This window comes from Marmota monax, unplaced genomic scaffold, assembly GCF_021218885.2.
Source record: "Marmota monax isolate L192 unplaced genomic scaffold, Marmota_monax_Labrador192_F-V1.1 WCK01_AAM20220418_F8-fsc00009, whole genome shotgun sequence".
Lineage (NCBI taxonomy): Eukaryota > Metazoa > Chordata > Mammalia > Rodentia > Sciuridae > Marmota > Marmota monax.
In genome coordinates this window covers 18,586,986-18,614,807 of record NW_026694710.1, presented here as the reverse complement: position 1 = coordinate 18,614,807, position 27,822 = coordinate 18,586,986, and the positions used below count along the sequence as shown (strand labels likewise).

Sequence of the window (27,822 nt, the reverse complement as noted above, 5' to 3'; positions counted from 1 at the left end):
TTACGTTTAATATTCTAAAAGTAAAATATACACACAAAAGAAAGAATAACCAATGATTAATGAAAGAAGATACAGAAGAAATAAGCTCTAGAAATTGATAATCATTAGCCTTGGAAAGAGAAGAGTTTATCTGTTCCTTTGAAATAGAAAATGCTAGGATGGGAGAGAAAGGGCAATCTAGAATAAAGGGGAAATTTATCCATGCTATCCAAGGAAGTATATCTGTAAAGAGTGAAGCCAGAAAAAAGTAGTACAGCACCAGAAAACCTGCTAAGAATTAAAATGGAGCTTTGCCAAATGGCACTTAATAGCCCAACAGAAATCTTAAAAACATAAAGCCACACTACATAGTAGTTCAAAGGCCTACACACAATACTCAATTATAAAGATGGCAAGATGATACAGAAGTTTGGATCAGGTAGGAACTATGGACAAGAAGTAAAGAACTGGAGGGTGCTATCAAGTTATAGTCATATACAATAGTAAAAAATAGTAGTATAATTAAACTACAACTAAATAAATGAAAAATTACACAACAATTCTACCAATTCATAGTTAGTCAGAATTAATTATATTTAAATATTTTTTTAAAACTCACCTGTCAAATGCAGAATCTGAAATGTCAGTTTGGGTAAGATCCAGATGCTCCAAGTTAGGACAAAGTTCTAAAATCTGCCTAACCTAAAAGGAAAAACATCACTTTGAAAATTTGTACATCTTTAGTTAGATAAGCAACAGATTATTGTTAATAAATATAATCCAGTGGTTTTCAAATTTATGTGCATGTAAAAAAACATTACTTGAACAATGCATTACAAATAACATTCTGGGTTCAAATCTCTGAGAATCTATTTTAGAAGCTATAAGACTAACCCATAAAATTTACATTTTTAAGAAATACCCAAGGAGATTCTGATGTAGGAAAGTCACAGACACACTTTTATAACGACAATGACTTTCACTTGGCCCTTTTCACCATACCTTACATATTACAGAGAATCATAAAATTAGGTTTCATTGCTTAACAGCTATGAAACAAAATAAAATATTTAATCCTTTTCTAGTCTCAGTTACCTTATATATAACATGTAGGTAAAGATATCCACACTACAAAGATTGTTATAAGAACTGAAATAATATTAAAGCCTGGGAAGACAATATTTTTCTCCCCTTAAACTCGGGAATAAGCAAACCAAGTTCTGTCACTACTTTTCTTAATATCTAAACTAGTGCTAATTTATACATACCATTTTGCTGGAAACTGCAGAACTGTATGCTAATACTAAAGTTTTTACGGAAGTACCAACATATGGAAGAACATTATGAATTAAGCCATGGAGTAAACGTTTTTCCATCTGTGCAATGCTGATAGCAATCGATTCTTCTGCAGACTCTTCTGCAAAATGGATTCAAAAATCAGAACTCAATATACCAATTTTATAATAAGGCTGTTTAAGGACTTACCAAATCATTAAGTATAAAATATTTTGTGCTGTCCTTAAACTCTCTTCTATAAACAATTCCATTTCTAAGCAATGACAAAAGTTTTGAAAAGAATTCTGAATATTGAAACAATAAAAACTCTCCAAAAGATTAGAATATATGATATCAAAAGAAAAAAATGGCCTACAGTAAACAGCACCATCAGTTATCTACCTTAGTAAAAAGAAGAGAGCTAAAAGAAATTTGAAACTGAACACAATTAGCCTGAACATCTATGAATCAAGCAAAGGAAGGTACCTGAGAATCATTAAATAGTTGAATATGAACATGGCTTTTGCATTTTTCTTAATAACTTCTGAAAATCTTGGGTGTTTACAACAGGCTACATGACTATAACACCAATCACAACAAAAACCACCAATTCCAATTCTTTGACATAAAGAAAAACATATTTCTTACAATAAAAAGAATAAGCTAAGAATTTTAAAGCCTCTCAGGATCCTATTATTATTATGCCTGAAAACCTAACTGGACTGTTTCCAAAACATGAAACAGTTTAAAAGAACAAGATTTATACTCAGCATTAAAAGAGAATAAAATTATGGCATTTGCAGATAAATGGATGGAGTTGGAAAATATCATGCTAAGCAAAGTAAGCCAATCTCAAAAAATCAAAGGCTGAATGTTCTGATAAGTGGATGCTGATCCATAATGTGGGGAGGGGGCATGAGAAGAATGGAAGAACTTTGGATTGGGCAAAGGGGAGGGAGGGAAGAGGAGGGAAGGGGAGGGAAGGGGAGGGAAGAGGAGGGAAGAGGAGGGAATGGGAGGGAAGGGGAGGGAAGGGGAGGGAAGGGAGTATGGGGGTAGAAAAGATGGAGGAATGAGAAGGACATCATTACCCTAGGTACATGTATGATTGCACATAGGTGCGATTCTATATCGTGTACAACTAGAGAAATGAAAAGTTGTGCTCCATTCGTGTACAATGAAATGAAATGCATTCTGCTATCATGTATAATTAATTAGAATAAAAATAAATAAGTTTTTAAAAAATAACAAAATTACTTAAAATAAATGAAGTACAGTAAACAAAAGGAACATAATTCAGAAAATACTGAACTTACTACTAATGATTTTATGTACAGTTATCTTAAATCTCTCCTTTAGCAGACATATATGTAAAATGTAGAAATAAAGATTACTTTAGCGAACCCTATTTATTCTACTACAACTTTACTCTCAAGCCATTCTTTTTTGTGTACTGTTTACTGGAAAAGCTTAAAAAGTAAAAAAGTAGTAAACATCCCATAAGGAACAGTAGCCTCTCTGCATGACTAGTATAACACTTAAATTGAAAAAGCACTGAAGTAGATGGGTAGATCCTCAGTTTAGATCGTTTTGTTTTTGAAATAGGTTCTCATTATGTTGCACAGATTGATCTTGAACTTCTGAACTCAAGAGACCATTCCCTCTCAGCCTTTTGAGTGCTAGAACTACAGGTGTGCACCTCTACATGCAGCCACAGTTTAGTGGTAAATCCACTAATGAACGAATAGGTATGTTACCTCAGGAAGGCTTAATCCTTTTTTTTTTTTAATAATTTTATTTATATTTCTTGGTGTTTTACTTTTTTTTTTTTTTTTTTTTTGGTGTTGGGATGGAACCCAGAATCTTGCATATGCAAAAGCAAGTACTCCACCCTTGAAACTTCCCCTTGGATATGAAGGAAAAAACAGATGATCATCTTTTTACTATGTTTAAGACTGAAACAAATACACTAGTTTGGTAAGGCCTTTAAAATTCTTATCATGGATATTATGAGCTAATTTTCTTGGAAAGATAAATTAAGTCTTCCTTGAAGTGACTTGTGAGAAAAACCACATCTCCTTCTGATCTTTGCTCAAATTTCTCAAGGGACTTAAATTAATCACTCTTTCAAACTGCCACTTCTTTCCCCTCTTTCAGGCACACTTTCCCTTCTTTATTTTTCTCCATAAAATCTGTCCCCTTCTCATATGGTGTATAACTATCTTTACTTTACTTTGTCCATTTCCCCTTTCCAATTCTAAGCTCAACAAAACCAAGGGTTTTCTCCATTTTGTTCACTATGATATCCCGTTCATCCCTCACAGGCGAGTGTATCCTCCAATCTAACTGATATTAATAGATTTCTTCCTTATGAAGTACCTTCCAACATGCAAAACTATACCAAAGGTAACATCTTCATTTCAAAAAAGTAAACTATTTTAGTTGCTGAAACAACAAGTTCTATACTTACTGTCCTTATTTTCCACATATTTAGTCTTTTACCAGGTCAACTTATTTTTTAAAGTGGGAAGTTTTCATAAATAGAAATTTCCTACAGTTTCACGTTTACCAAAGAAAAGACGACTTCCCGTCTGTTATTCTACTATTTCATCAATATTTTAGTTAATTATCTAAAATAATACTTATGACAGAATTTAGGTCTTCTACTTCTATACTCCCAAGCAGCATCTCTCTGTACATCTATTGCAGCATCTTTCATTATGTATCACAAATTAAGAATTACACATTCTCAACTCTCTACATGTGAGTTCTTTAAGGGTAGGGAAACACCCTTGTTTACCCTTGAACTTCTCATATGGCTTACTGGATGACTGCACTAGTTTTTATAACATTTTACAACCTACAAAGAAATATCATATGTGGATCTTTTCTTTTTTTTCAGTGCTGGAGACTGAATGCAGTGACTCATGCATGCCTGGCATGCGCTCTACCATTGAGCTACAACCCCAGCCCAGAATTTCCATAGACCTTACTTCTTAATTCTACAATTACTTTATGAGGCAAGTGTTATGACTTTAGAAATGAATAAACAGACTCAACAGTTTCATGGTTCCCCCCTCTGGGCCACAGATGACTCAATAAATGCTGATGAACAGACTTAATGAAATGGCCCTAAGAAATACATTATAAACTATAAAGCACTATAATGACTGTACTTTATTTCCATATGGAAAACAGACATCCTTTTCTGGCTTTTTTATTTGAATATTTTAAAAAATGGGAAACAACACTACACATTTTTAAAAAGAACTCCAAATAGAGTAACATTATTATTATTACTGTAACTTTAAATTTTAAATAATAGACTAAAAGACAAGTTTCTTTAGAAAACACAAAACACATGACTCTTAACACTTAATAATTATCAAATATACTGTTAGTAAACACTATGTAATAATTTTAATTCCAAATATGGCTTACCAGATTCATCTATATCAGCATCTTCATCCCACTCCTGAAAAGCACGACTTTCATCTTTCCTACTTTTCACCCATTCCTCATCAGGCTCAGTATCAAGTTCAGTAGCAGGACCACTATACCAGTCACCTACTCAATGAATAAATAAGAGGAACATAGAAAGATCAGATCATCTATCACCACAAAAAAATTAACCTATTTTTAATAAAAATCTCTACATTAAAAAATGTTTTGAGCCTCAGGCAATGAATCATCTATTATTTTAGAAATATTTAATGGGTGAGTAAGAAAAATAGACTTAAATAAGCATAAGCTTCAATTTCAAACATACTTAAAATAACTATGTCTATATGGGTCCAACTAATTAATTAATTAATAGCTTATATTTTTCCAAATAAATCTTTCTAAAACAATAACAGAACTACAAAAATTTACATAGTCTGCTATACATCTGCTATGTATCTACTCTCTATATAAAAGCTTTTTAATTTTACCTTTAGAAAAATAAGTTTAATGGTAATTATTTTGCTATGAAAAACATTATCAATAGCCTTACATGCAATTTTAAAAATCACTGAAAATAACCTAACCTTTGTCTCCTACCATGGCTTCACACTGGCTCCATTACGATGACAGCTAATAAACGAAAGGAAACGCAACTTTCTACCCTGTAGTAAGCAATCAGTGAGCAATTCAGAAGTAGGTGGGAACACAAATGAAAAGGAAAGACTAAGGTAAAGCAAAACTACAAATTTATAGATCCTGGAGAATATAATGTAACCAAATCATAAAACTGTAAAGTGAGAGACAATGCAGAGTTAATTTACTAAACTCTTATATCTGAATTTAGGGTTTTTCAATCTAGACACCACTGACATTTTAAGCTGGGCAATTCTTTGTTGTGGGGGGTTGATATATGTACTGCAGGGTACTTAGCAGCACTCTGGCCTCTACTAACTAGATGCCAATAAAATATCCAAAGATGGGACAAGCAAAACTGTCCCCAGACATTCAAAATATCCTCTTGGGGGGGGCGGGGGGGGGACACATAAAATACCATAAGTAACAAAAGCCATTTTTTATCAGAACTTTTGTATAAATATATTAAAACCAGAAAGAAGCATATTTAAAGATTTGGGAGCTGGGGATGTGGCTCAAGCAGTAATGCATTCGCCTGGCATGCGCGGGGCGCTGGGTTCGATCCTCAGCACCACATAAAAAAAATAAAAAATAAAATAAAGATGTTGTGTCCACCGAAAACTAAAAAATAAATATTAAAAAAAAAATTCTCTCTCTCACTCTCAAAACAAAAAAAAAAGAATTTGGGTAACTTCATGGAAATTAGCAAAGCATTATCACATTTGCTAACGCTGTTATCAAATCATACCTAATTATATATTTTTCTTAAATATTCTCAATAAAAAAAAGCTGAACAAAAAAGTATTTGATATATCCATATTTGCCTTTATTAACTTTTTGCTCAATGTCATTATCCTACAATAACTAATTAAAAACACATTCCACATAAAAATAATCCTTATGATTCAAATGTATGATATGTTAAGATCATTATACTGTCATGTGTAACTAATTAAATAAAACAATAATAATAATAATAATAATAATTTGAATCATGTAAGTCTACCTAATTCTCCAAATAGCTTCACACAAAAAATATTAAGTATCTAACAACACATTATTTTTAAAGTTCTACCAGTTGGTTATGGTAGCCCACGCCTGTAATTCCAGCTACTCAGCAGGCTGAGGCGGGAGGATTGGGAGTTCGAGGCCAGTCTGGGCAACACAGAGAGATCCTCCTCTCAAAAAAAAAAGTGCTACATGTTATTGTAACAAATAAACTTTTAAAATAAGACTCAAAATTCAAATCAAACAAACTTTTATGAAAAATACATACTTCCATACTAAGTCACACAGAGAAAACTATAAAAAATTAATGTGAATTTAGAGGTTAGTTCTCACCTAAAACAAATCACTCTAATTTAGTGACAGAAATTTGTATATATATTTAGTTATACCTGTTCCATGAATGCATTATATGCTTATGAAAAGAAATTTTTCTTTTAGTTGTTCATATGTAAATCTGACTTACAATGAAATTAGTTATTAATCTATTGTTTAGAGAACAAAGCATTAACAATTACTAAAAGAAAAAAAAAAGAAAGATATGTTAAAGACAAAAACAGATTCAGCCACTACCAAGACAGCCATAGTGGATAATGGTGCCTTATCTTTAAATTATACAGAATAAATTTAGTCTGTTTTTTAAAAATACTCAATCTGGTTACTTAAAGAAGTTCTGAAAATCAAATACATTTAATTTTAAGTTTTTATTCTAAAAACATCCAAACATAGTCAAATGTAGAAAAATGAATCCCCATATACCCATCACTTATCTTCAACAATTATTGACATTTTGCTCCTGTTTTTTGCATTCCCTCTCCCAATTATTTTTTCCTAATTATTTCAAAGGAAATGGTAAGATATATAATTTACCCATGAATACTTCAGCAACTAATTTTTCTAAAATGCATGGTTACACATCATTTAACTACAAAATCTACTTTTTGGTCAAGCTTTGAGTTTTCCTGCCTGGCCTTGATTATTAATAGCCATGAGGATTCATCTAGAAAAACAAATGGAAATATTTTTTAAACAAACTAAAAGTCCTATTTACCTACCTCTGGCCCAATGAACAGGGTAAAGATGTTTCCAAAGTGATCCCGTTTTTGCCAGTTGAGACCATTTAGTGCTGACTTGACTGCATCGACATAATTCTTGAGGATTAAGATAACTGAAAATTGACAGCATTACCTCAGGAGGAAGATGGGTTATACCCGTGGAGTGCTGTGACACTTCTGCTTCTGAAATAAAAAAGATAAACTTTAGCAGTAAAGGACACAAGAGTAAATGCAGTGAGAAATTACAATCACATTTCTGTAAGTAAAATCCAGTGCCTGAAGTTAAATCCTTCCTGCTTGCATGATGTGAAATGGAAACAACACGTATTAGAGGTAACATGAAGATGTTAAACTTGTTAAGAACCGGTAGGGTTAAACTATCATGGCCCAGATCATACTTCATCAGTGGGAGCTACAAAATGAACACAGAATTGACTTCCTTTTTTTTACAAAGGAAGTCACAGAAAAAACAATACTCACTTTGTAGCATAAGTAGCATCATTTGAAAAAGGAACCAAACAGGTTATACCGCTTTAAATCAACAAGTAGAGTCAGCCGGATTATGAGATCTCCAAGGCATTTTTAATGACACATACAAATCTCATGACATTTTTTTTCATGCATATGGCTCCTATTAGTCCTTCCTTGTATTTCCTCTTTGATTTTTGTATTTCATATAAAAGGTCTGTGAAATCTGACTTATTTAACCTATAGGTGCCTTTACCTACTTAAATTATGTGTTAGCCCCGACTACATAATATAACTATTTCTGATCCTGGTACACATTGATAAGGAATCTTTGTTAGCAACAACTGCAGAAAGTAAGTCAATGGTTATACAATTTCCTATAATCTATTATTTCAGTACCAATTTTCTGAAAGAAAAGTGAAAATGGGTGTTACAATAAAGAATATAAGATATGAAAGATTTATCACTAAAGTACTATGAAGAATTTTAATACTTTATCTGATTTGCCTTTATAAAGGAATTTAAATACAGAAATGTTATGATCAAATTACTTTAAACTGCCACCTTAAAATGCAAAATATTTTAAAACTAATGCAGCTATAATTTGCTTTGAAAGAGTGGGAAAATTAAACGTACTAAGTGTGATGCTTTTAAATCCTGTGTTATAATTACAATTAAACTAGACACAACAAGTCTTAGCTTGGTATCTAAGGCACAAGCTGCATTTCAGAATAAAGCTTACAAGTTTTATGGGTTTAATCATAGCTTAACTTATAAAATCATTTTTGTTTCAACATGAGTCTTACCTACTTCTTTAAATAAAATATGAGACTGAGAGCTCAATGAGGCTGCTCACCATTTCAAAAAGAATATCATACTGCATATAGCTGGCCTGGGAAAAGATGAAAATTCAAAATTTGAAGTATGGTATGTGAATTGCTTTTGTACCACTGTAGAGTTGAAAAATCATAAGTTAAACCATGGTAAGTCAGGGGCCATGTGCATAAACATACCGACTTTGAAAATTAATGAAAAAACACAAGGAAAGACAAAAGCACCCACTTTAGTCAATGGAGCTCAAAAGTTAGGTGGTCTGTATAGGGTAGTTCTCAACAATTCTGACTGGTCAAAGTATATCTAAATTCATTCAAGAAACCCTATATTGCAAATAGCTATAAGTGTGTGTGTGTGTGTGTGTGTGTGTATAAAATCACCAACACTAAGTTCTAAAATAGAATTACATTTGTAAATGGAAATGATTTCAACTGACCACAATGCAAGTCTGACTTAAATCATTCCTCAAACAAAATCTACAATTCATCACAAGACGCCTGTGGCCCTGAACTAGTAAACTGTTCTTTATTTAAATATACAAATTTCAAGTTGGACATGATGGCTCATGCCCATAATCCCAGCGACTCAGGAGGCTGAAGCAGAAAGATCAGAAGTTCAAGACCAACCTCGGCAACTAAGCAAGTCCCTAAGCAACTTAGTGAGACCCTGTCTCAAAAAATTAAAAGGGCTGAGAAAAATTAAATAAATAAAAAGGGCTGGGGATGTGGCTCAGTGGTAAAGCCCCTCTAGGTTCGCTTCCCAGTACTAATTAATAAACAAACAAATGAATCTCACCTATGTCTGACTTTTCATCCACAGAATATTTGAAAAACTTCTGTCGCTCTTCAGCTTGATTCCATAGGCTAAGCCCTCTAAGGAGTTCGGCGGTATCCTTCTGAGAGCAATGCTGTGCAATCACTTTCTTTTTAATGTCCTTAAGTTCCTCATAGGTGAAATATTCCATTAACATGGGCTGAAAAACCTAAAACATTCATTCATTAGAAAAAATATTTGGTTTTATTTTACTCTACACCTTTTAAATTATTATTGACTCAAGTGTAGTATTATAGTTTTATATTTTAATCAGATAAAAATTTTAGTTATTATCACTAAGTCAGTTTATCCCAAAACTGAAAAGAATATCCCCTAAAATATCCTTCTATGGTTTTGTCAGCTAGTAAGTCAGACCCTAAATAATTTTAAAACATTAGGACAAGAAGGTTTTCAAACAGGGTCTCTTCCTCAAATGAGAATAATACCCTGAATACTAGAATCATAAAAGTTAGAACACTACTGAGACCTTGAGATAGTCAATAATGTTTCAGGACTTTAAAGATGTTTCCTCTAATCATTATTTTAGTTTTCTTTTTTTGTTGTTGTTGTTTTGTTTTTTTTCGGTACATTGGTTTTCTTGCCAATTATGCATGGAGATTTATAGATATATTTATAGAATTATAATATTCAGACACAGAATCAAGGTTTTCTTTTAGTTCCACTTATTAAAATAATAGGTATCACAGGTTAAAAAGCACTGCACTAGTAACTCAGTGATTTCAACACTGACTTCATGTTATAATGACTTGGGGAACCTTGAAAAAAGATCCATGCCATGCCTCCCACCTGATTTAATTGGTCTGGAATGGGCTTAAGATGTAAGTGGGTTTTTATTATTATTTTATTATTATTGCTAATTGATTATAAGGCGAAACCATACTGATAATCACTACAGTAACTGTTTGTAGTTGAAAAAAATAATTTCTTTCTTTGTATATTATATTGACATTCATCCCATATTAGAGAAAGAATAGAATATTTTCTGCTGGTTCAATCAATGATATTGTAATACATGTGTATTAGGCAGAAGATAAATTTAAGACTATCATTTAATTACTAAAGTCTACTACCAAAACAAAAAACTCTAAAAACTCTTTATACTTAGCACATAGAAAATACTCAAAAAATTCCAGAATTCTCTAAATGTTCTGCAAAAATATTAAGGTGACACAAAAAATCATCAACGCTTAATACAGTGCCATTTGCACATATGAAAACACATTCTGTAAAAGCAATAGCCTTCATGAGGATTTTAAAACAAATGCATTTTTTTCCCTTGGGTTCTAGTTCCCAAAGGAACTAGAAACCTCTCATCAGCTGGAGGCTTCTCTCCATCAACTGGACATATCTTCCTATGTAATATTTTGAAGAAAATATGGTAAAATATTTTTAAAATTTTGTAAATCTAATCTCAATGGAAAAAAATTACACTTACCTCTTCCTCCTCTTTCATGTGAGGAAGGAAATCTCTTGTAAAGGCCTCCAATCGCTCTTTCAGCTGTTTTGCATAATTTAACTGCTCATATTCATTCTGGAAACAAAAATATTGTATTTCAACAAAAATTCTGCTTCATTATTTACATTGCACCTGATCCCAAGAAGTTAATTCAACATAAAACCTCAAAAAAACAAAGAAACAAGCAAAAAAAAAAAAAAACAACCACAGATAAACAGCACAGTGGCCTCTGTACTTTTATGATCATCACAGGACCTTAGGCCTAGGAGTATAACTCAATGGAAGAGCACCTATCTAGTATGTACGATGTCCTGGGTTTAAACCCTAGCACCACCAAATAAAAAGATTTGAAATTTTTAGTAATGTAATTGATCTCCTATTTCTCTTTAAAAATATCATTTAAAAGTCTAAAAATAACAAGTATTTGCTTAAAACTTCCACTAATTTGATTCTGAAGTTACATAATTTTCATGTTTGGTTTTCAATGTATCTACAAGTAGTCCACAAGGACATGGTGGACTTCATCATTATAGAATCCCTTTAAAGTAATCTGACATATTCTCCACTAAAAAAATTCAAAATACCTATTATGTTATGCTGACAGAAGCTCATATACATTAGTACCAAAACTTCTAAAGGCAAGAGACTCAGTACATCTTGAAGTGGATCGTTTTAATTTTGGACAACACCAAAAAGTTCTTCCTCTCATGAACTGAGATCCTATCTCCCTGTAACTTATCCACCTATTCTGCATCAGGCCTCTCAAATTACAAAATAATGAAATTTGAAAAATACGAGAATATTTCATCCTTTTTCTTGAGCTAATTCATTCAACTGCTCCCCAATATTTAATTCAATGTCATATTTTCTTGGAATTTTACACATATTCCTTAAGCTTGTCCACATGGCTTTCATTTCTACTTACTTGCTCGAACTACTAAATTTGTTTTTCTACACCAGATCACTCTTTTACCCATTAATTCTGCCCAGGCCTCACCTTCTTCCTATAAATGCCCACTTAGATTATATAAACAATTCAAATAGAACCCTCTTCTACTACCCTAGAAAGACAGGCTCAATAATCACTTATCTTTATCTTTTCTAGCTCCTTATCACTACATTCTATCAGTCCCATTCCCTACATAAATCTGTTCCCTCTTCTCTATTTCCACTAGACACTACTGTTGAGAGCCACAGCCAAAGGGGCCCCAGCAAACTTCCAGCTGCCAGCAAACTTCCAGCTGCTGGCTGATGATTGGCTCACAGCGGCCCCAGCAACATCTAGCTGATTGGCTCCTCTGCGGTGATGCTCATTGGACTGTTTCCCTGCCCTTTCAGACCACGGAGCTGCTCATTGGGGGACTTTTTTGGCTCCGCCCACGTGACCCAGCCAATCGGCCTCAAGAGCAGGAGGATTGTGGGAGGTGGAGAGAAGCTTGTGTGGGAGAGAGAGGCTTGGGGAAAGCCGGTGGTGGCAGTTGAGGCTCTGAGGGTTTTTCCTGAGAGACTATTTTGTTTGTCGTGTGTGGTTCTAAAAATAAAGTTAGTTTCTTTTGACAAGTGGCTCCTGATTGTGCCCAGCCAGACTGCGGCACACTACTTTAGATAATACATGAGTATGATATAATATTCAGAAAGTACAAAGGACTATTTAATAGAAAAATAAATCTCTCATTACTATTCAGTACCCTACCCAATCTCCCATCTCCCCAATAATTAGCTACTAAGTATCGTTTCAGAGACTATCAGAATAAATTTTTTTTTATAGTATTCTTTCTACTTGAGGCTTCTTTCCCTTCAATCCATCCTCTACCCTGCTGCAAAACAGTCTTTCTAGAACAAAATCTAAGTGACGGACACACGGTAGTTTAAACCTATGCTTCATTGAACCAGAAGGGAAATAAACTAAGATCAAATTTTAAATATCCTTCAATACATAAATATAATTAAGATGAAAATTTCTCTATAGTACTATCCTAAACTATACTCAAAAATGCCTTTAATTTCCTGGGCATAGTGTCACATGCCTATAATTACAGCACCTGGAGAGGCTGAGGCTGGGGATCGTAAGTTTGAGGTGAGCCTCAGCAATTTCACAAGGGCCTAGGCAACTTAGTGAGACCCTATTTCAAAATTTAAAAATAAAAATTAAAAAAAAAAAAAAAGAGCTGAGGATATACCTCAAAGGTAAAGCACTAGTGGGTTCAATCCTCAGTGCCTTTAATTTTATATTATACAACCAACATTATCATATTTAACCACCCTGTTTCCTACAATTAGGAAAATCAAATATAATAAATGTTATAGCCGGCAATTTTTGTTGTCTTGATGTTTTTGTTGTTGTTACTTGTGGAATTAGGGAGCAAACTCAAAACCTCCCAAATGCTAGCCAAGCGCTATCCTAAACTACATCTCCAGCACTCAATTTTAAAATAAATGAAATTTATTTTTTTTTTAATTTTTAATATTTATTTTTTAGTTATTGCCGGACATAACATCTTTGTATGTGGTGCTGAGGATTGAACCCGGGCCGCACGCATGGCAGGCGAGCGCGCTACCACTTGAGCCACATCCCCAGCCCATAAATGAAATTTATAAAGCTGAAGTGTTTATTCATTCTAAGTAACAATTTTCCCTGAGTCACCAGTGCCTGGGTTGATAACTTTCCTTTAAGAATTTAGCAAATGTTAACAGAATATAACAATTTTATAATATTTCACTCAAGAAAACAATTTTAAAACTAAGTAAGGGACATCATTTAAATTTTTTATTAAATAGTAATAAAGTCATAATCGACAGACTCTAATGAAACTTAACCAAGCTCTTCTGAGCCTTCTTCTCAATTAGACCCGACCTTGGACTCTGTCCTTGGCCCTCGTAGTACACCTTCAGTAAAAATCCTGCTTAGTTTATCAAAACTCTTCTACCCTTGGTATCTGACCACCTCAGTATCTGATCAAATTCCTCATCCCTCTACCCTCAGTCTCCTACCACCCTGGCCTGCCTTCAGTAAAAATCCTGTAGAATTGACATAGCAAGAATCCTCCTGATCATTTTTCCTCCACTGACCCCCACCTTGCTTCCTGGCTATTAACTCCAACTTACTCTTGTATTTGCAGTTGAGTCAGATCTCTTCCTTACTGCAAGCCCCCAGTGCAGTTATCCCTACTGAAAAAGCCTTCATAGCCATCTTTAACAAATGATTAAAAAGGCAGACTATAGTTTTCCTTTAACACCATAGCATTTACTACAAATTGCTAACAGGTTTTGCCAATGACATAACAAAAGATGGCATAAATTTTAATAGTTATATACCTATTTTTGCAACTCACCTTAACATTCTTCAGTCCCTTTTCAAAGAGGCTAAGCATCTCAGAGAGTTTATTGTCAGAATGTACATTATAAATGGTCTGGCTGCGTTGTTGAAGCAAACCAATAATGTACTCATTTTCAATCTGTTCATGCATTTTGAACTCCTTGAAAGTAGCATACAAAGACTGCAGAAGAGCACGGAAATCGTTGTTGTTGGAAAAGTTGGTTTTAGAAAGCTAAATAAAAAGTTAAAAAGAAGACATAATAAATACATACAAATATGTAACAATGTACCAATAAAGAATATTCAAATGTGTTCCCATTTACTTTTCACATAAAGATATTTATCTTGCATTTGGTTATATTAAAGTACAAATAAAGGAAATTCATAAATAAATAAGTTATAATGGTAAGATTAAAAAGTATACTAGGCCAGGAAAATGTTGGTTTGCATTCTTTTTTTTTCCATTTTTTTTATGGGTGCATTACAGTTGTATACAACAGTGGGATTCATCATTACAAATTCATACATGCACACAAAATAACAATATAATTTAGCCAATATCATTCCCCAGTGTTTCCCCTTTTCCTCCCTCTCCTCTCCTCTACTGGTCTGATTATCATGAGATACCCCACACACACCACCTTTCTTTTCCTTTTTCCTCTCCAGCTCCCAAATGGTTTGCAATCTTAAGGATTTGATATTAAAAAAAATAATAATAATGCACACACAAATCACTTAGTTTCTTTAAAAAGGATCTGACTCAATCCCTTCCAAACTTAAAATTCCATTATTTTATAATAAACACAGGCAGATACATTATAGAGATGTGGTAAATATTAAGAGAATTACACTAGGAGAATGTGGTAAATTTTTCAATGTTCTTTATGCTATTAAACTTTTGCAATTTAAAAATCAAAAAACATTTATAACAAAATGTTTTTTTAAATTTTAATATCAAGATGAGACTGATATAAGCAAAAAATAAAATACTGAACTATTAGAACATTACTAGATAATTTTTCTTTTAATGTCAGTTTCTTCTTGGTGTTAAATGGGAACAAAACACCTGTAGATAATTTTGGGGATTTAAAAAAAAAGAGAGAGAGGAAAAAAAAACTGTTTCAAATACTTAACAACTATTTAAGAAATCATCTACTCATTTAATAAATATTACTTTCAAAATTTATGGTATGATAATAGAGTAATGTGGAAACCTAGCTCACCAGAATATGAGTGAAGTAAACCCACTTGAAGGAAAAATACAAATCAATAAAAATATGAAGAAATGCACACATCGTAAGTTTCTTTAATTCTAATATTTAACAAAAAATGTGTATTTAAGATAATTCTAACTTTTTACACTTAGTAGCAAATTAAATTCTAATATTTAAAATATACAAATTATGTTATACAAAATACAGGTATGAAGATGTGAATTTGGTGTCAACATACCTTAAATACAATCAGAGTTATGATAAATTGTGGTATAAAGGTGTATTAAGAATTGTAATGCAAAAATAAATAAAATAAGCGAATTATGAAGAAACTTGCTTCAAGTTAAAATTCAAAGTAACACTCAAACCCTCCATTACCTATATTAAATAATCTACCTTCCACTGTTATCAATTCTATTTCAAAATTTATTTTCAATGTGGAAATCTGCCAGATGTTGTGGCACACTCCTTTAATCCCAGTGAACTGGAAGGTGTAAACAGGAGGATCACAAATTGGAGGCCAGCCCAATTTAGCAAGACCCTGTTTCAAAATACAAAAAAGAAAAACGGGCTGGGATGTAGCTTCGTAGTACAGTGCCATAGGGGAAGCCTGATCAGGTTCAATACAACAGATAGATAAATGAAAGGAGAAATGCTACTGACCAATAATTGCTAAACTTGCTTTCTAAAATCTGACCTAATACTCCTAAAATGGAGCACCAATATAAGCTGTTTTATTACCTGTTCTTGGCAAGAATTGTGGTCTTAAGACAGAGCATCAAAAAAGACAACTCACAAACTCCCAAAGCAAAGTTGTTCCATTATACATAACAGAATTAACTAAGTATATTATATAAAAGGCAGTATGGGCTAGGCATTAAGAGTCACCTGTAGCCAGGTGCAGGTGGCACACGCCTGTAATCCCAGCAGCTCCAGAGACTGAGGGACTATGCAACTCAGTGAGACCCTGTCTCTAAATAAAATATTAAACAGGGCTGGGGAAGTGGCTCAGTGGTCAAGTGCCCATAAATTTAATCCCCAGTACCCCACCCCACCAAAAAAGTCACCTCTAATCCCAATAGCTTGGGAGGCTGAGGAAGGAGAATCAAAAGTTCTGCCAGTCTCAGCAACTTAGCAACTTAGTAAGATCCTGCCTCAAAATTAAAAGTCATTTTTAGAGAACCTAGGATCCGATTCCAGTTCTACCATTTATTTAGCTATATAACCCTTGTAAATTACTTTTTCTTGTAATGTCAGTTTCTTCTTGGTGTTGGATGGGAACAAAATACCTGTACTTCAAATGGCTGTGTGATACTAAAGTATGAGTTATCATCATTTTGAAAATTAGACATTCATTTTATAAATTCATGCACTTCTTACTCTATTTAAATATTTATTAAGCAGCTATATGAGCCAACAACAACTGTTCCTGGTACTTGGGATACATGAGTGAACAAAATGAAGATTGCTTAATTTATGGAATTTATAGTCTAGTGAAGGGAAATAATACAATGAATAATTAACCATAATACATAATAAACAGGGGTTGTCAACTTTTTCTGTCAAGGGGCAAAGAGTAAATATTTTACCTTTTTAGGGCAGATGTTCTGGTACCAACAATTTAACTAGGCTGTATAGCACAAATATACTCAGATAATATGTAAGCAAATGATTATGGGCTATATTTCCATAAAACTTTGTATTAATGGACAATAAAATTAGAAATTCCATATAATTTTCTTTGGTTTTTCAACTAAGTAACAATTCAAAGGCAACTTTTAGCTGTTGAGCCATAAAAAAACAACATGCAGGGCAAATTTGGTTAAATCCACTATGCAGATTTTAAGAATACTAAGAAATGCCACACAAGATTACAACAAAATGCATTAGTAGATAACTGGTGTAATCACTATTGTGTCATTTTACATAAATGAAAATACCTTCACAAATTTTAATAGTAGAAATATGACATAAATCAAAGCATTGATTGATTTTTAAATGGCAAAAAAAAAATGCACTCACATGAGTTAAGATAAAATCTTAACTTAATCTTAAAAATTTTGCAAAACGTCTCATTAGACTATTGGAAATTCTCTTGGGACTTGAAATAGAATAAGGTAAAAACCAGTTTTTAATGCTACAAACTGAGAAGCAAATGGGCATGTAAAATGACTCATATTAAAGGTTCAATTCAGCATAATGGTTAAAAGAATTAACTCTGGAGCCAGATGGTGAACTGATTCTGCCAGCAAGTCACTAAATATCCTTACACCTCAGTTTCTTCATCTGAAAAATTGGGTTAATTATATTAACTAACTGATAAGGTTCCTGTGGATGACTTCATAATATATTACTATAGTGTTGATGTTATTCATATTTTAATAATATATTATTATGAATTTACAGATATACTATAATTATCAGTTATTAATATACTAGTAGATTCAAAGAGACACAGAGGATAACATCAACTAGCCCTATAGGGCTTTTCTGCTATTATTTCTGTATTTGGTTGAAAATAAAAGTATCATTAGAAGTCCTTTAAAAAATTGGTACCACAATTATGGAAAATAGGATGGAATTTCGCCAAAAAAAAAAAAACCTAAAAATAGAACTACCATATGATCCAGCACTTCTGGGTATATGCCCAAAGAAAATGAAATCAGTATATAAAAGAGATATCTGCACTCCCATGTTCATTACTGTTTTTCACAACTGTCAAGATACACAAACAGGGGCTAGGGCTGTGGCTCAGCGGAAGTGCACTTGCATGGCATGTGTGAGGCACTGGGTTCGATTCTTAGTGCCGCTTATGAATAAATAAAATAAAGGTCTATCAACAACTGTTAAAAAAAAAAAAGATACACAACATTAGTGCTTGCCAAAAAAATGAACAAATAAAGAAAATGTGGTTACACATAGACATATACACACATACGCGCACATGCACACACATACAGCAATTTAGCCATACCCTGCAGCCTGGATGCTGGGTGGTAGAGTGTTTGCCTAGCATGCACAAGGCCCTGGGTTCAATCCCCAGTATCAAAAAAAGAATGCAGGTTTAAAAAAGGAAACCCTGGCATTTACAAAAGCATGGATGAACCTGGAAGACATTATGCTAAGGGAAATAATCCAGAAACAGAAAAACAAATACTATAGGATTTCATTTATATGTGGAACTTTAAAAAATGGAACTCACAGAAATAGAATGGTGGCTGCCAAGGACCATGGGATGGAGGAAATGATAGAGATGTTGGTCAAAGAGCACAAATTTTCAATTTTAAGGAATAATACTAGGGCTGTGTATATAGCTCAGTTGGTAGAGTGCTTGCTTCACATGCACAAGGCCAGGGGTTCAATCCCCAGCACCATTAAAAAAAAAAAAAAAAAAAGGAATAATACTGTATCTACTATATTATTTACTTGAAATCTGCTGAAAGAGTAAATCTTAAGTATCATCATCCCCCCTACACACACACACACACACACACACACAAACTATTTGTGGTTACAGATGTGTTGATAATTTAATTTTGGTAATTATACAATGTATATCCATAACGAATCATCAAGTTGTATACTTTGTCTACAATTTTAATTAATTAATTATGCTTCAATAAAGCTGGAAAAATGATCACCAGATAAAAAGTCACATTCTTGAAGGGAAAAAAGGTTTACACAATAGATGGAAGATATAAGAGTTTCATTTGTGTTAAATCCTCGACACGTTTGTTGATTTGTGAATAAGTAGGACAAGAAGGAAAAATAACAATAAAAGAAAATGAAAAGAGTCTTTAAAAATACTACCCACGTCAGTTTTTCTGCACATGAAAAGTGCAAATGTTTTTAACCTGTTACTGAAAATTAGTAGATATAGCAGTTAAAATAATAACCAGAAGACATAATATAACTCTTTAAAAATCTATTCATATAAATTTTTTTTCAAATTTCTGTCTCCACGAAGGTATTCATACATATAGACTTGACTGGGGGTTGGAAGGGGACCCTAAATACTAACAATTTCTAGAACATGCTGAGGCCTCTAATAGGCACTATAACACATGTTTTTAAGTATTACTTCTTAAAACAATACTAGAAAGGAAGTATTGTAATCCCCATTTTATAGAATAAAGAACTGAGACTCACAGAAATAATTTATCCCAAATTATACAACTATACAGTAAACAAAACAGAGATCAGGTCTCTAGGACTCTAATACCTATGTTCTTTCCACAAGAGATGATGCTTGTCCCAATCGTAAAGCTATCTTTTCAGATCCAAAGAAGCAAATAGAAGAATATTTACTCTAAAGCAAAAGTTCTCACCACAGGGGTAATTTTGCCCCACAGGATTATGATAAAGAGCAAGGTCTAGAGATAGTTTTGTCTGTCACCACTGGAGAAATGATGCTGACATCTAGTGGATAAATGCCAGAAATGCAGCCAAAACATCCTACAATGCAGAGGACAACCCCCATGCCCACAGTCTGGTCCAGAATGTCAACAGTGCTTCACTTGAGAAATACTGCTCAAGACAAATGTTTTTTCAAACACTGTTTTCAGTGACCTTCAGCATATAATACAGTGCAATCCAGATACACAGATATCACAAACAGTTCAAACAGATTTGGGGACATGATATTTCACTAACTTGTGATGGGACGCATATTTACTTTTCCCCTTGTTTAATGCTGTTTCTGACCCTCAAATCAACTTACAATGTACTAGTAGGTCACAGGACATATTATGAAAAACAATGACTTACAGTGATACAACCCTTATATATATGAGACAGAACACATACAATTAACAGCAGTAGCAGTTATGTGGTCTCTTCCATATTTTTAAATTTATAACTGTCTCAGGCACTCTACAACTAAAATATAACAACCTTGCTTGAAACCAATTCAAGTGTTGTGTCACTTAAAGCCGGTAAGTTCGAAAATAGGTATGAAAATATATAATGAAAACCAAAACATTACTACCCAAGTACATTTCTACTTTCTGTCTACATGGCCAAACAATGTTTTAATTTATATTTTATGATCAATAAAAACTTTAGTATTAACTGGGGCTGGGGATATAGATCAGTCAGTAAAGTACTTGCCTCACATACACAAAGCCCTGGGTTCAATCCCCAGCACCACCAAAAAAAAAAAAAAAAAAAAGAGAGAGAGAAAGAAAAATAACTTTAGTTTTATCTCGTCAAATTTATTCACTGATGGAAAAAATAATAATCCACAGGTTAACTGTTCTGCATAAAATCATAAGAGTAATAAGCAGCAGAACCAGTAACATAATGCAGAAAACACAGGTTTCAGAAGAGGGGGAAAAAACTCGAAGATTAAAATTCAGGCTCTACTAATTACTACCTGAACAGGTTGGATAAGTTATTTTAACCACTAAGACTGTTTCCTCATTTTTAATTGAGGGATAATACTTGTCTTACAGGGTTCTTATGAGGATTAGGAGAAATGACATCAGCATGTAGTAAGAACTCATTAAATTCTCTCTTCCTTCCTCTCCCAGCTCTCAATTCAATATCCTCTCCACTAAACCAACCTTCCCAAAAGTGAATTGTTTTATGGATATGCAGAAAATTAAGAAAAACTGGTCAAAAAGATATTCATACTATTAAAAAAATAATATATTCATTATTCTGAGTTTCCTTAGACCTTTTATCATAAAATATTCTTTTATATACACTACTAAAGCACAGAGCATTTTTAATATACTTACCTGAAAAACTCAGGCATTCCCTAAAGCCTCCACCACTTCCATTTTTATTTTTTTTCCTCTCTTTTTTTTAATATTTATTTTTTAGTTATCGGTGGACACAACATCTTTGTTTGTACGTGGTGCTGAGGATCGAACCCAGGCCGAACACATGCCAGGCGAGCTGGATACCGCTTGAGCCACATCCCCAGCCCCCCACTTCCATTTTTACAACTGATTTACATATAAGCCTGGGAATCTTGGCACTAACCACATCCTTACAAATTCTACCCATTTTGTTCTCAGAAATCAATTCAAATAGACCATTTCTGATACTTTACCACAGAACTGACTATACAGCCTTCCTTTGTCCCCATGATTCCCAGTTTGGATTTCATCCTAGCACAGTTGTTAATACATATTAAACTGTGAAGTCCTTAAGAATAGTGACCACATCTCAATAACCAACAAGCTACTACAAGCAAGACTGACAAGTAGAAATTCCATACTCACTGACAGAATTAATGAAGTTTAGAGGATTCAAGAAAAGACAGGAATTGGAGTGAAATGGGGAAAGGATATCAGTCAATGCAAATTTTTACTAAAATCCTTCCAATCTGGATCAGTGAATTAGCATCTCTCAGCAGACTACTTACCAAAAACATCAGTAACTATTATGGTTTCACATGAAGAAAATCAAGCTACAGTCCTAATCCTGACCTGGGTTTCCATCTGGATCTATAACTAACTGCTTTCATAACTCAGCCTATTTAATCTAGGCCTACAAATCCCCAGATATAAAACAAAGTACTCCCTGCCTTTATCTACTCCAAAGCACTGTCAAGATGACAAAGGTGAAAAACCTTTCCATAAAGTCTATAAAAGAGAAAATTCATGAGCAAAATATTAAATTAGGTACTATAAAGCAATATTTAACATGACCCATAAATTGAGAAGAAATTTTCTAAGTAAATTAGTCTAAGCACAGAAATAACTGATTTGATGTTTGTAAACAAATGATTGCTTCTAAAATATACCATATTTTTAAAAAGTTCAATGCTAAAAAAAAAAAAACTGACTTCTTTATGGATACCACATGGACATTCAGAGTCAAAATTTAGAATATAGTGAAATATAATTTATAGCTTTTTAGTTTGACCATAAAAAAATGTTGTTCTCATTTGGGATAGTTTTATTGCAGGCTATACGGACTTGATATCCTTGATCTACACAAGGATAATGGTAATAGTAAAACTTGCAATGACAAATAAAAAGCAACACACTCTTAATTCTGTAAGACCATTTAACCATCACAAAATACATATTTTCCCACTCTTACTCAGAAAGGACATCCTAGGAGAGATTTCCACTAGTTAACAGAATCAAAAAGAAATGATGATGTCGAATTCCTATGCATTTTTTTTCTTTTCTAAATTACCTTGGTCACCGTGCAGAAAACTGGACTTTTAAATCTTAACAAACACATATAATAATCTTATTAACTGTATGTAATCAATTCAGAATTAGTGATAATTTTTTCACAGTAACGGGGATAAATTCATGAAAATTTTGACTTAATGCTATATAAAATTGAAAATGCTTTATTAAACATGTTATGCAAGAGGGAACAAGTAAGAATTATTTGACTCAAATATTGTTTTTTTAGAAAAGGCAACTTCATTTTCAAAATTTGCTCAAATGTTCTCAATCACCAGCAAAAGACACATAAGAATGATGACTAACATCTTTAAACTGTTAAAATAAGGCTAGGACTAAGGATGTAGTTCAGTGATACAGTGCTTGCCTAGCATTCAGGAGGCTCTCAGAGCCTCAGCACCGCAAAACAAACAAAATTAAGGCTGGTTAGTCTTGTCAGCAAATAAATGAATAGTGATTATTGGAAGGTCACAATTATTTGGAAATTTGAAAAAAAAAAAAAAAAAAGTAAACGTCTCCTAGAAAAATGTATACAAGCACAAAATTTTCCACACAATAGCAGGTGACCCCTTAACTATCTCCTTTAATATAAACTGGAGAGAAAACTGTGCAGAGAAAATCATAACTTTTCCCTTTATGATTTCTGAGAAAGTGGAAAACCTCCCCATTTTTCTTTCCTGCAATTAAAGGACACTGTTAGAACAAAACTGAAAAGACAGGAAAGATAGAAACAGACAACTGAAAAATTCACATCTGCTGAAAGACTTCTCCATTCCTCAAGAGTTTCCTAGATAAGTGGTTCTGACCCTGGTCTGCACACTGCACTCAACCTGGAGAGATTTAAATTACACTTATGGTTCCACTCTCAGAGATCTTAATTTCAGTGGTTTGAATATCAGGATTTTCACAGCTTTCTGGGTGATTTTAATAGACAACCAAGTTGTTGATCACTATCCTAGCCAATCCTAGTGTTTGAACACTTGAATTGGGTATTTTTTTAATTTTCAAAATGAAGGGGGAGGAGGAGAGGATGTTTGTGGGGCAAGAGATGTTTGTGCTGAGATCTGAAACTCAACCTTACCTCTTTCAACTGCTGGTCTTGAGTGTGGCCTAGCAATGAACACTCTGGGCATCCTCCAGCCACCTTTCTGGGCTAACAACCTCTGTTTGCTTAATTCTACGTAATTTCTGAAAATTCATAAAAGTTGATTTCTATCCTTAAGCAATACGTTTAAGTTCTATTTATTTGGTTCATTTCTACAAGAAATAAGACTGCCCCAAGTTTTAAGGCTATCTATATGACTTTCCCCAACATAAATTGACAAATGTGAGAATTTTAACTTAGTCATTAGCAAAAGGACCTGAGTACCTCCACAAAAGTGCTTCTCCAGCTTACGCTGGCTGCACCAATTAAGAGTCCGAAAAGGTTCCCACAGTCAAACCAACTTTTCCCCAGCCCCCCCCCCCTTTTTTTTTTTTGAGCCAACGCAAAGAATTCCAACAGAGAAGAGCTGTCTTGTAACAAATTCTACATGGAGTAAATATTCGGGGCAATAAAAGTTGCGGGGAAAACAAGAACCACAAATGAAGAATGAAGGTCCACTAGCTCCTAAACAGTTTTTTTTTCTCCCAAATCCAATCCGCGAACAGCCAGGAGGGAAAATGAAGGGGGAGCTGGGAGCCGCTGCCCGCCGAGCCAGGAAGCAAGCCCGAGTTGCACAAGGATGCACGGGTGTCTGCAAAGACGCGGGGAGCCCGAACAGGCCGGGGGCGGGGATCGCGGGCGAGGAAACTGCAGTAACCGCCTGCCAACGCGGACCGGCAGCCCACCGCGCCGGCCGCCCGGCCGGGGTCCCGGGAGTTCGCGGCCCCGCTCCCCGAGGGGCTGGCGGCGGGCGGCGCCCTCCCTTCCCCGCGCCAGGCTCGCGGGCAGGAGGACGCCGCCTGGTAGGGCGGCGCCGCGCGCCCCGAGGGCACGTCGGAGGCCGCGGCCGGGCTGGGGGCAACTCCAGACAGGACAGGGGCGCGGGGGCCGCGCAGCGCTGACAGCTGCGCAGGAGGCGGCAGCCCTGGGGGCTGCGGGCGCCGCGCAGGCCAGGCCGCCTCGGGGACCCGCCTGCTGCTCTCCGCCTACTGCTATCCGCCTGCTGCTCGCCGCCTGCCGCGCCGCCCCGAGCAGCAGGCCCCGCGCTCCGTTACCTTGTCGCAGTAGAGCCCCACCAGCTGCTTCATCCGCCAGTGCGGGGCGGTGAAGACGTCCACTTCTTCAGGGAAGGGCGCCATCGCCGCTGCTTGAGCCTCCGCCTCAGCAGCCGCGGCCGCCGCCTCTCCATAGACACCCTCGCCGCGGGGCAGAGGCGGCGCGCCCCCCTGCGCATGCGCCCGCCCCGTCGGCGCGCGCGCCCGGGCTGCCCGGCCGGCGGGGATGCGGGAACGCGCGGGCCGCCGCCATGCGGTCCCTGCGGCCCACGTGACCGCGCGCGGAGGCTTGTGGCTTCCACCTCCCGCTTCCCCACCCGTTTCTTGTCCTCTTCGTGTGTCGCAGGAAGAAACTAAGCCTTCTCCCCGTTGTGTCGCGTCCTAAAAACACTGTATGAAGGGAGGAGGTGAAGTTCAGGGGTGCCCGCCGGCCTTGAGGCCCAGGCAGCCCCGCACCACGACTGCAGTGGAGCCCGGAGCACACTGGGCGCCGGAGCGCGACGCCCTCCGGCCTGCGCGCGACTGTGCCCTCCTTGACCGGCCTAGGTTCCCTTGCGCGGCCCTCACCACCTGCCAGGCGCCGGCCTGGGTTTGGTTCCCGCCCAGGGTCGAGCTAACCGGGCTGGGGTCTCCAGGAACGTGTGGCCCACGCGGGGAGCGGCAGGACCCGACGCTGCGGGGAGCCCAGGCTGAGGCCGGCAGGGAGGGTGCGGGAGAGAACCCTGGTGCCATCCCTCCATCTTAAGACCAGGCTTAGCAGGAGAAAGGACTAAACCCGCGTCACTGGCCTGAAGAAGGTCCCTGGGTCTCTTCGCCTGTCCTCGCCCCAGGGGAGACCCATTCTCGCCTCAGCCTGATCAACCCTCCAGGGCTCAAAGAATCGGGAGGAGTTGGATAGGCAGAGAATATGGGGAGGATGTGTTTATTGATTCCTGACTTAATGCCAGGAGGGCCAGAAAGGTGTGTTCACCCTGGCATCTCCATTATCATAGTTTCTTGACAACATGGAGGTCCAACGTTGAGAAAAAGATAGAGTAGAAGGAGGTTAGAAAGAACCTTGCCCTGGAGTGCCCCTGTTTAGTTCTAATCTTACCATGTGCCATTTGTTGACAGGCAAGGTGAGCCAGCAGTGGCTCAAAACACAGATTCTGGAGATAAGTTCCTGGTTTTGCCAAATACTTGTTGTACGACCTTGGACAAGCTACAGGACTTCTCTGTGCCTCAGTTTCGTCTTATGTGAAATGAGGTAATAATACCTAGTTCATAAGTTTTTTAGAAGGATTAAGCAAGTTCATATATTTGAAGTGTTCATAGTAGTACTTGGCACATAATAAGTACTATCCGGAAACTATTAATGTTAGGTAAAACAAGCTGGGCTTGCCTCCCAGCTACTCGGGAGACTGAGTATGAAGGATCATAAGTTCAAAGCCAACCCAGGCAATTTAATGAAACCCTCTCTCAAAAATAAAATAAAAAGTGCTGGGGACATGGCTCAGCAGTAGAAGGTTCCTGGGTTCAATCAATAAGTACCTAAGTACATACCTAAAGTAACTCTGTTTTAGTGCTGTACAAAACTGTCAAAGACATTCTGGTAATTGCCTAGGGTAAGTGAATAATCTGGCTTATGAATCTGGTCTGACAATACCCTCCCAGGCACTGTCTTAGTTGGGACACAGATGGCTTATACCGTCTGTGCTAAGGAAATAGGAAAAATGCTTAATGGAACAGACTGATAGACAAAGTCCTTAACAGAACTCTCTCTCTTTCCTTCCCTCCCTGTTACCCTCTCTCCTTGTTTTTAACCTCTCTCTTTTATTTTCTGCTCTTTTGTTAGGGCTTTGCCTCTATACTTTTTAGTATCCCTCAAAAGACATTTTCTTATTTACCCCCTGTTTCTCTACTTCATTCTGATCTTTCACACTAGCTGTCTTGGAATGTTGAATCAAACCTCAGGTGAACCAATTCTGTAGAGAAATGAGCTCCATGAGAGGTGCTCATTGTCTCCTCAGCACTCAAAACAATGTCTATCATATCACTGGTACTCAATAAATATTTGCTGAATAAAGAAAGAAGGAATGAGGGAAATTCATGGAATTCTTATAATCTCCTCATTTTTACTAATTTTGCATATACTTTGTAGTTTTTATTTTCACCTGTTTGTATCTGCATTGTTCACTAGCATGTCCCTAAAAGCAAGCACATTACAAAGGTATTTAACCACAAAAATAACCATCCACACACAGTTTGACTGTAACTCAGATTTCTAACTGTGCAAGTTGGCTGAAGTGTAATAACAGCTACTTTGGACTCTGCCCATTTCAAAAAATTTAAGATGACAAAAGGAAAGAGATAAAGTGATTAAAAAGGGGGCGGGAGCCTGTTGGTCATTTTTCCCTTTAAGAGAAGCTGTTAACATGAACTCCATATGCTGAGTAGTGTAGCAATTAATCACCTGATATACAGAATAAATGATTAATTTATAATGAGCTATAGCTGGAGAGAGAAGACATTGATCAATGTAGTGTCATAACTATAGATTCTCACAACTACAACAAATAGGAAATGTTTTTATGGCCCAGTTGTCAATTGAATCACCTTTCTATATGATGTCTTTAGATATGAAAGCAGACAAATTCTAACAGATAAATCAGCCTTTGGCCACTCAAAGAGACTGCATAGGATAAGGCATGTGAACAGAGCAATGAAAACCCACATGGTAGAGTGCCTGGTAGGATTGATGGGTCTCTGTCTTCCCCACCCTCATTCTTTCTGAAAAACTGCATGCTACAGGGGGAAGAAAATCGGTATTCCCTGGCAACCTAAAAATACAATGACCCAGGCCTCTTCTGTAGAATTTTCCACCTCTAGTTTTAAGGGCTCTGGAAAAGATTACTTGTCATGGAAGGTCTATTCTAAGGCATTTAACTCCTTTCATTTTGTTATGACATAACACTTT

General features: G+C 35.8%; 1 protein-coding gene across 1 annotated transcript in view; it reads right to left on the bottom strand.

Moving 5' to 3' along the window:
• Positions 1 to 25,045, bottom strand: part of Fbxl5 (F-box and leucine rich repeat protein 5) — a 44,093-nt gene extending 19,048 nt beyond the window's left edge. The window contains exons 1-8 of the mRNA XM_046423737.1: positions 24,867 to 25,045; positions 14,316 to 14,531; positions 10,963 to 11,058; positions 9,489 to 9,675; positions 7,392 to 7,574; positions 4,696 to 4,821; positions 1,248 to 1,396; positions 599 to 681 (exon numbers count right to left, since the gene is read on the bottom strand). Of these exons, the coding sequence (XP_046279693.1) occupies positions 599 to 681; positions 1,248 to 1,396; positions 4,696 to 4,821; positions 7,392 to 7,574; positions 9,489 to 9,675; positions 10,963 to 11,058; positions 14,316 to 14,531; positions 24,867 to 24,950 (1,124 nt within the window). The 5' untranslated portion in view covers positions 24,951 to 25,045. The remainder of the gene's footprint in view (positions 1 to 598; positions 682 to 1,247; positions 1,397 to 4,695; positions 4,822 to 7,391; positions 7,575 to 9,488; positions 9,676 to 10,962; positions 11,059 to 14,315; positions 14,532 to 24,866) is intronic.
• Between the last annotated feature and the right edge of the window lie 2,777 nt (positions 25,046 to 27,822).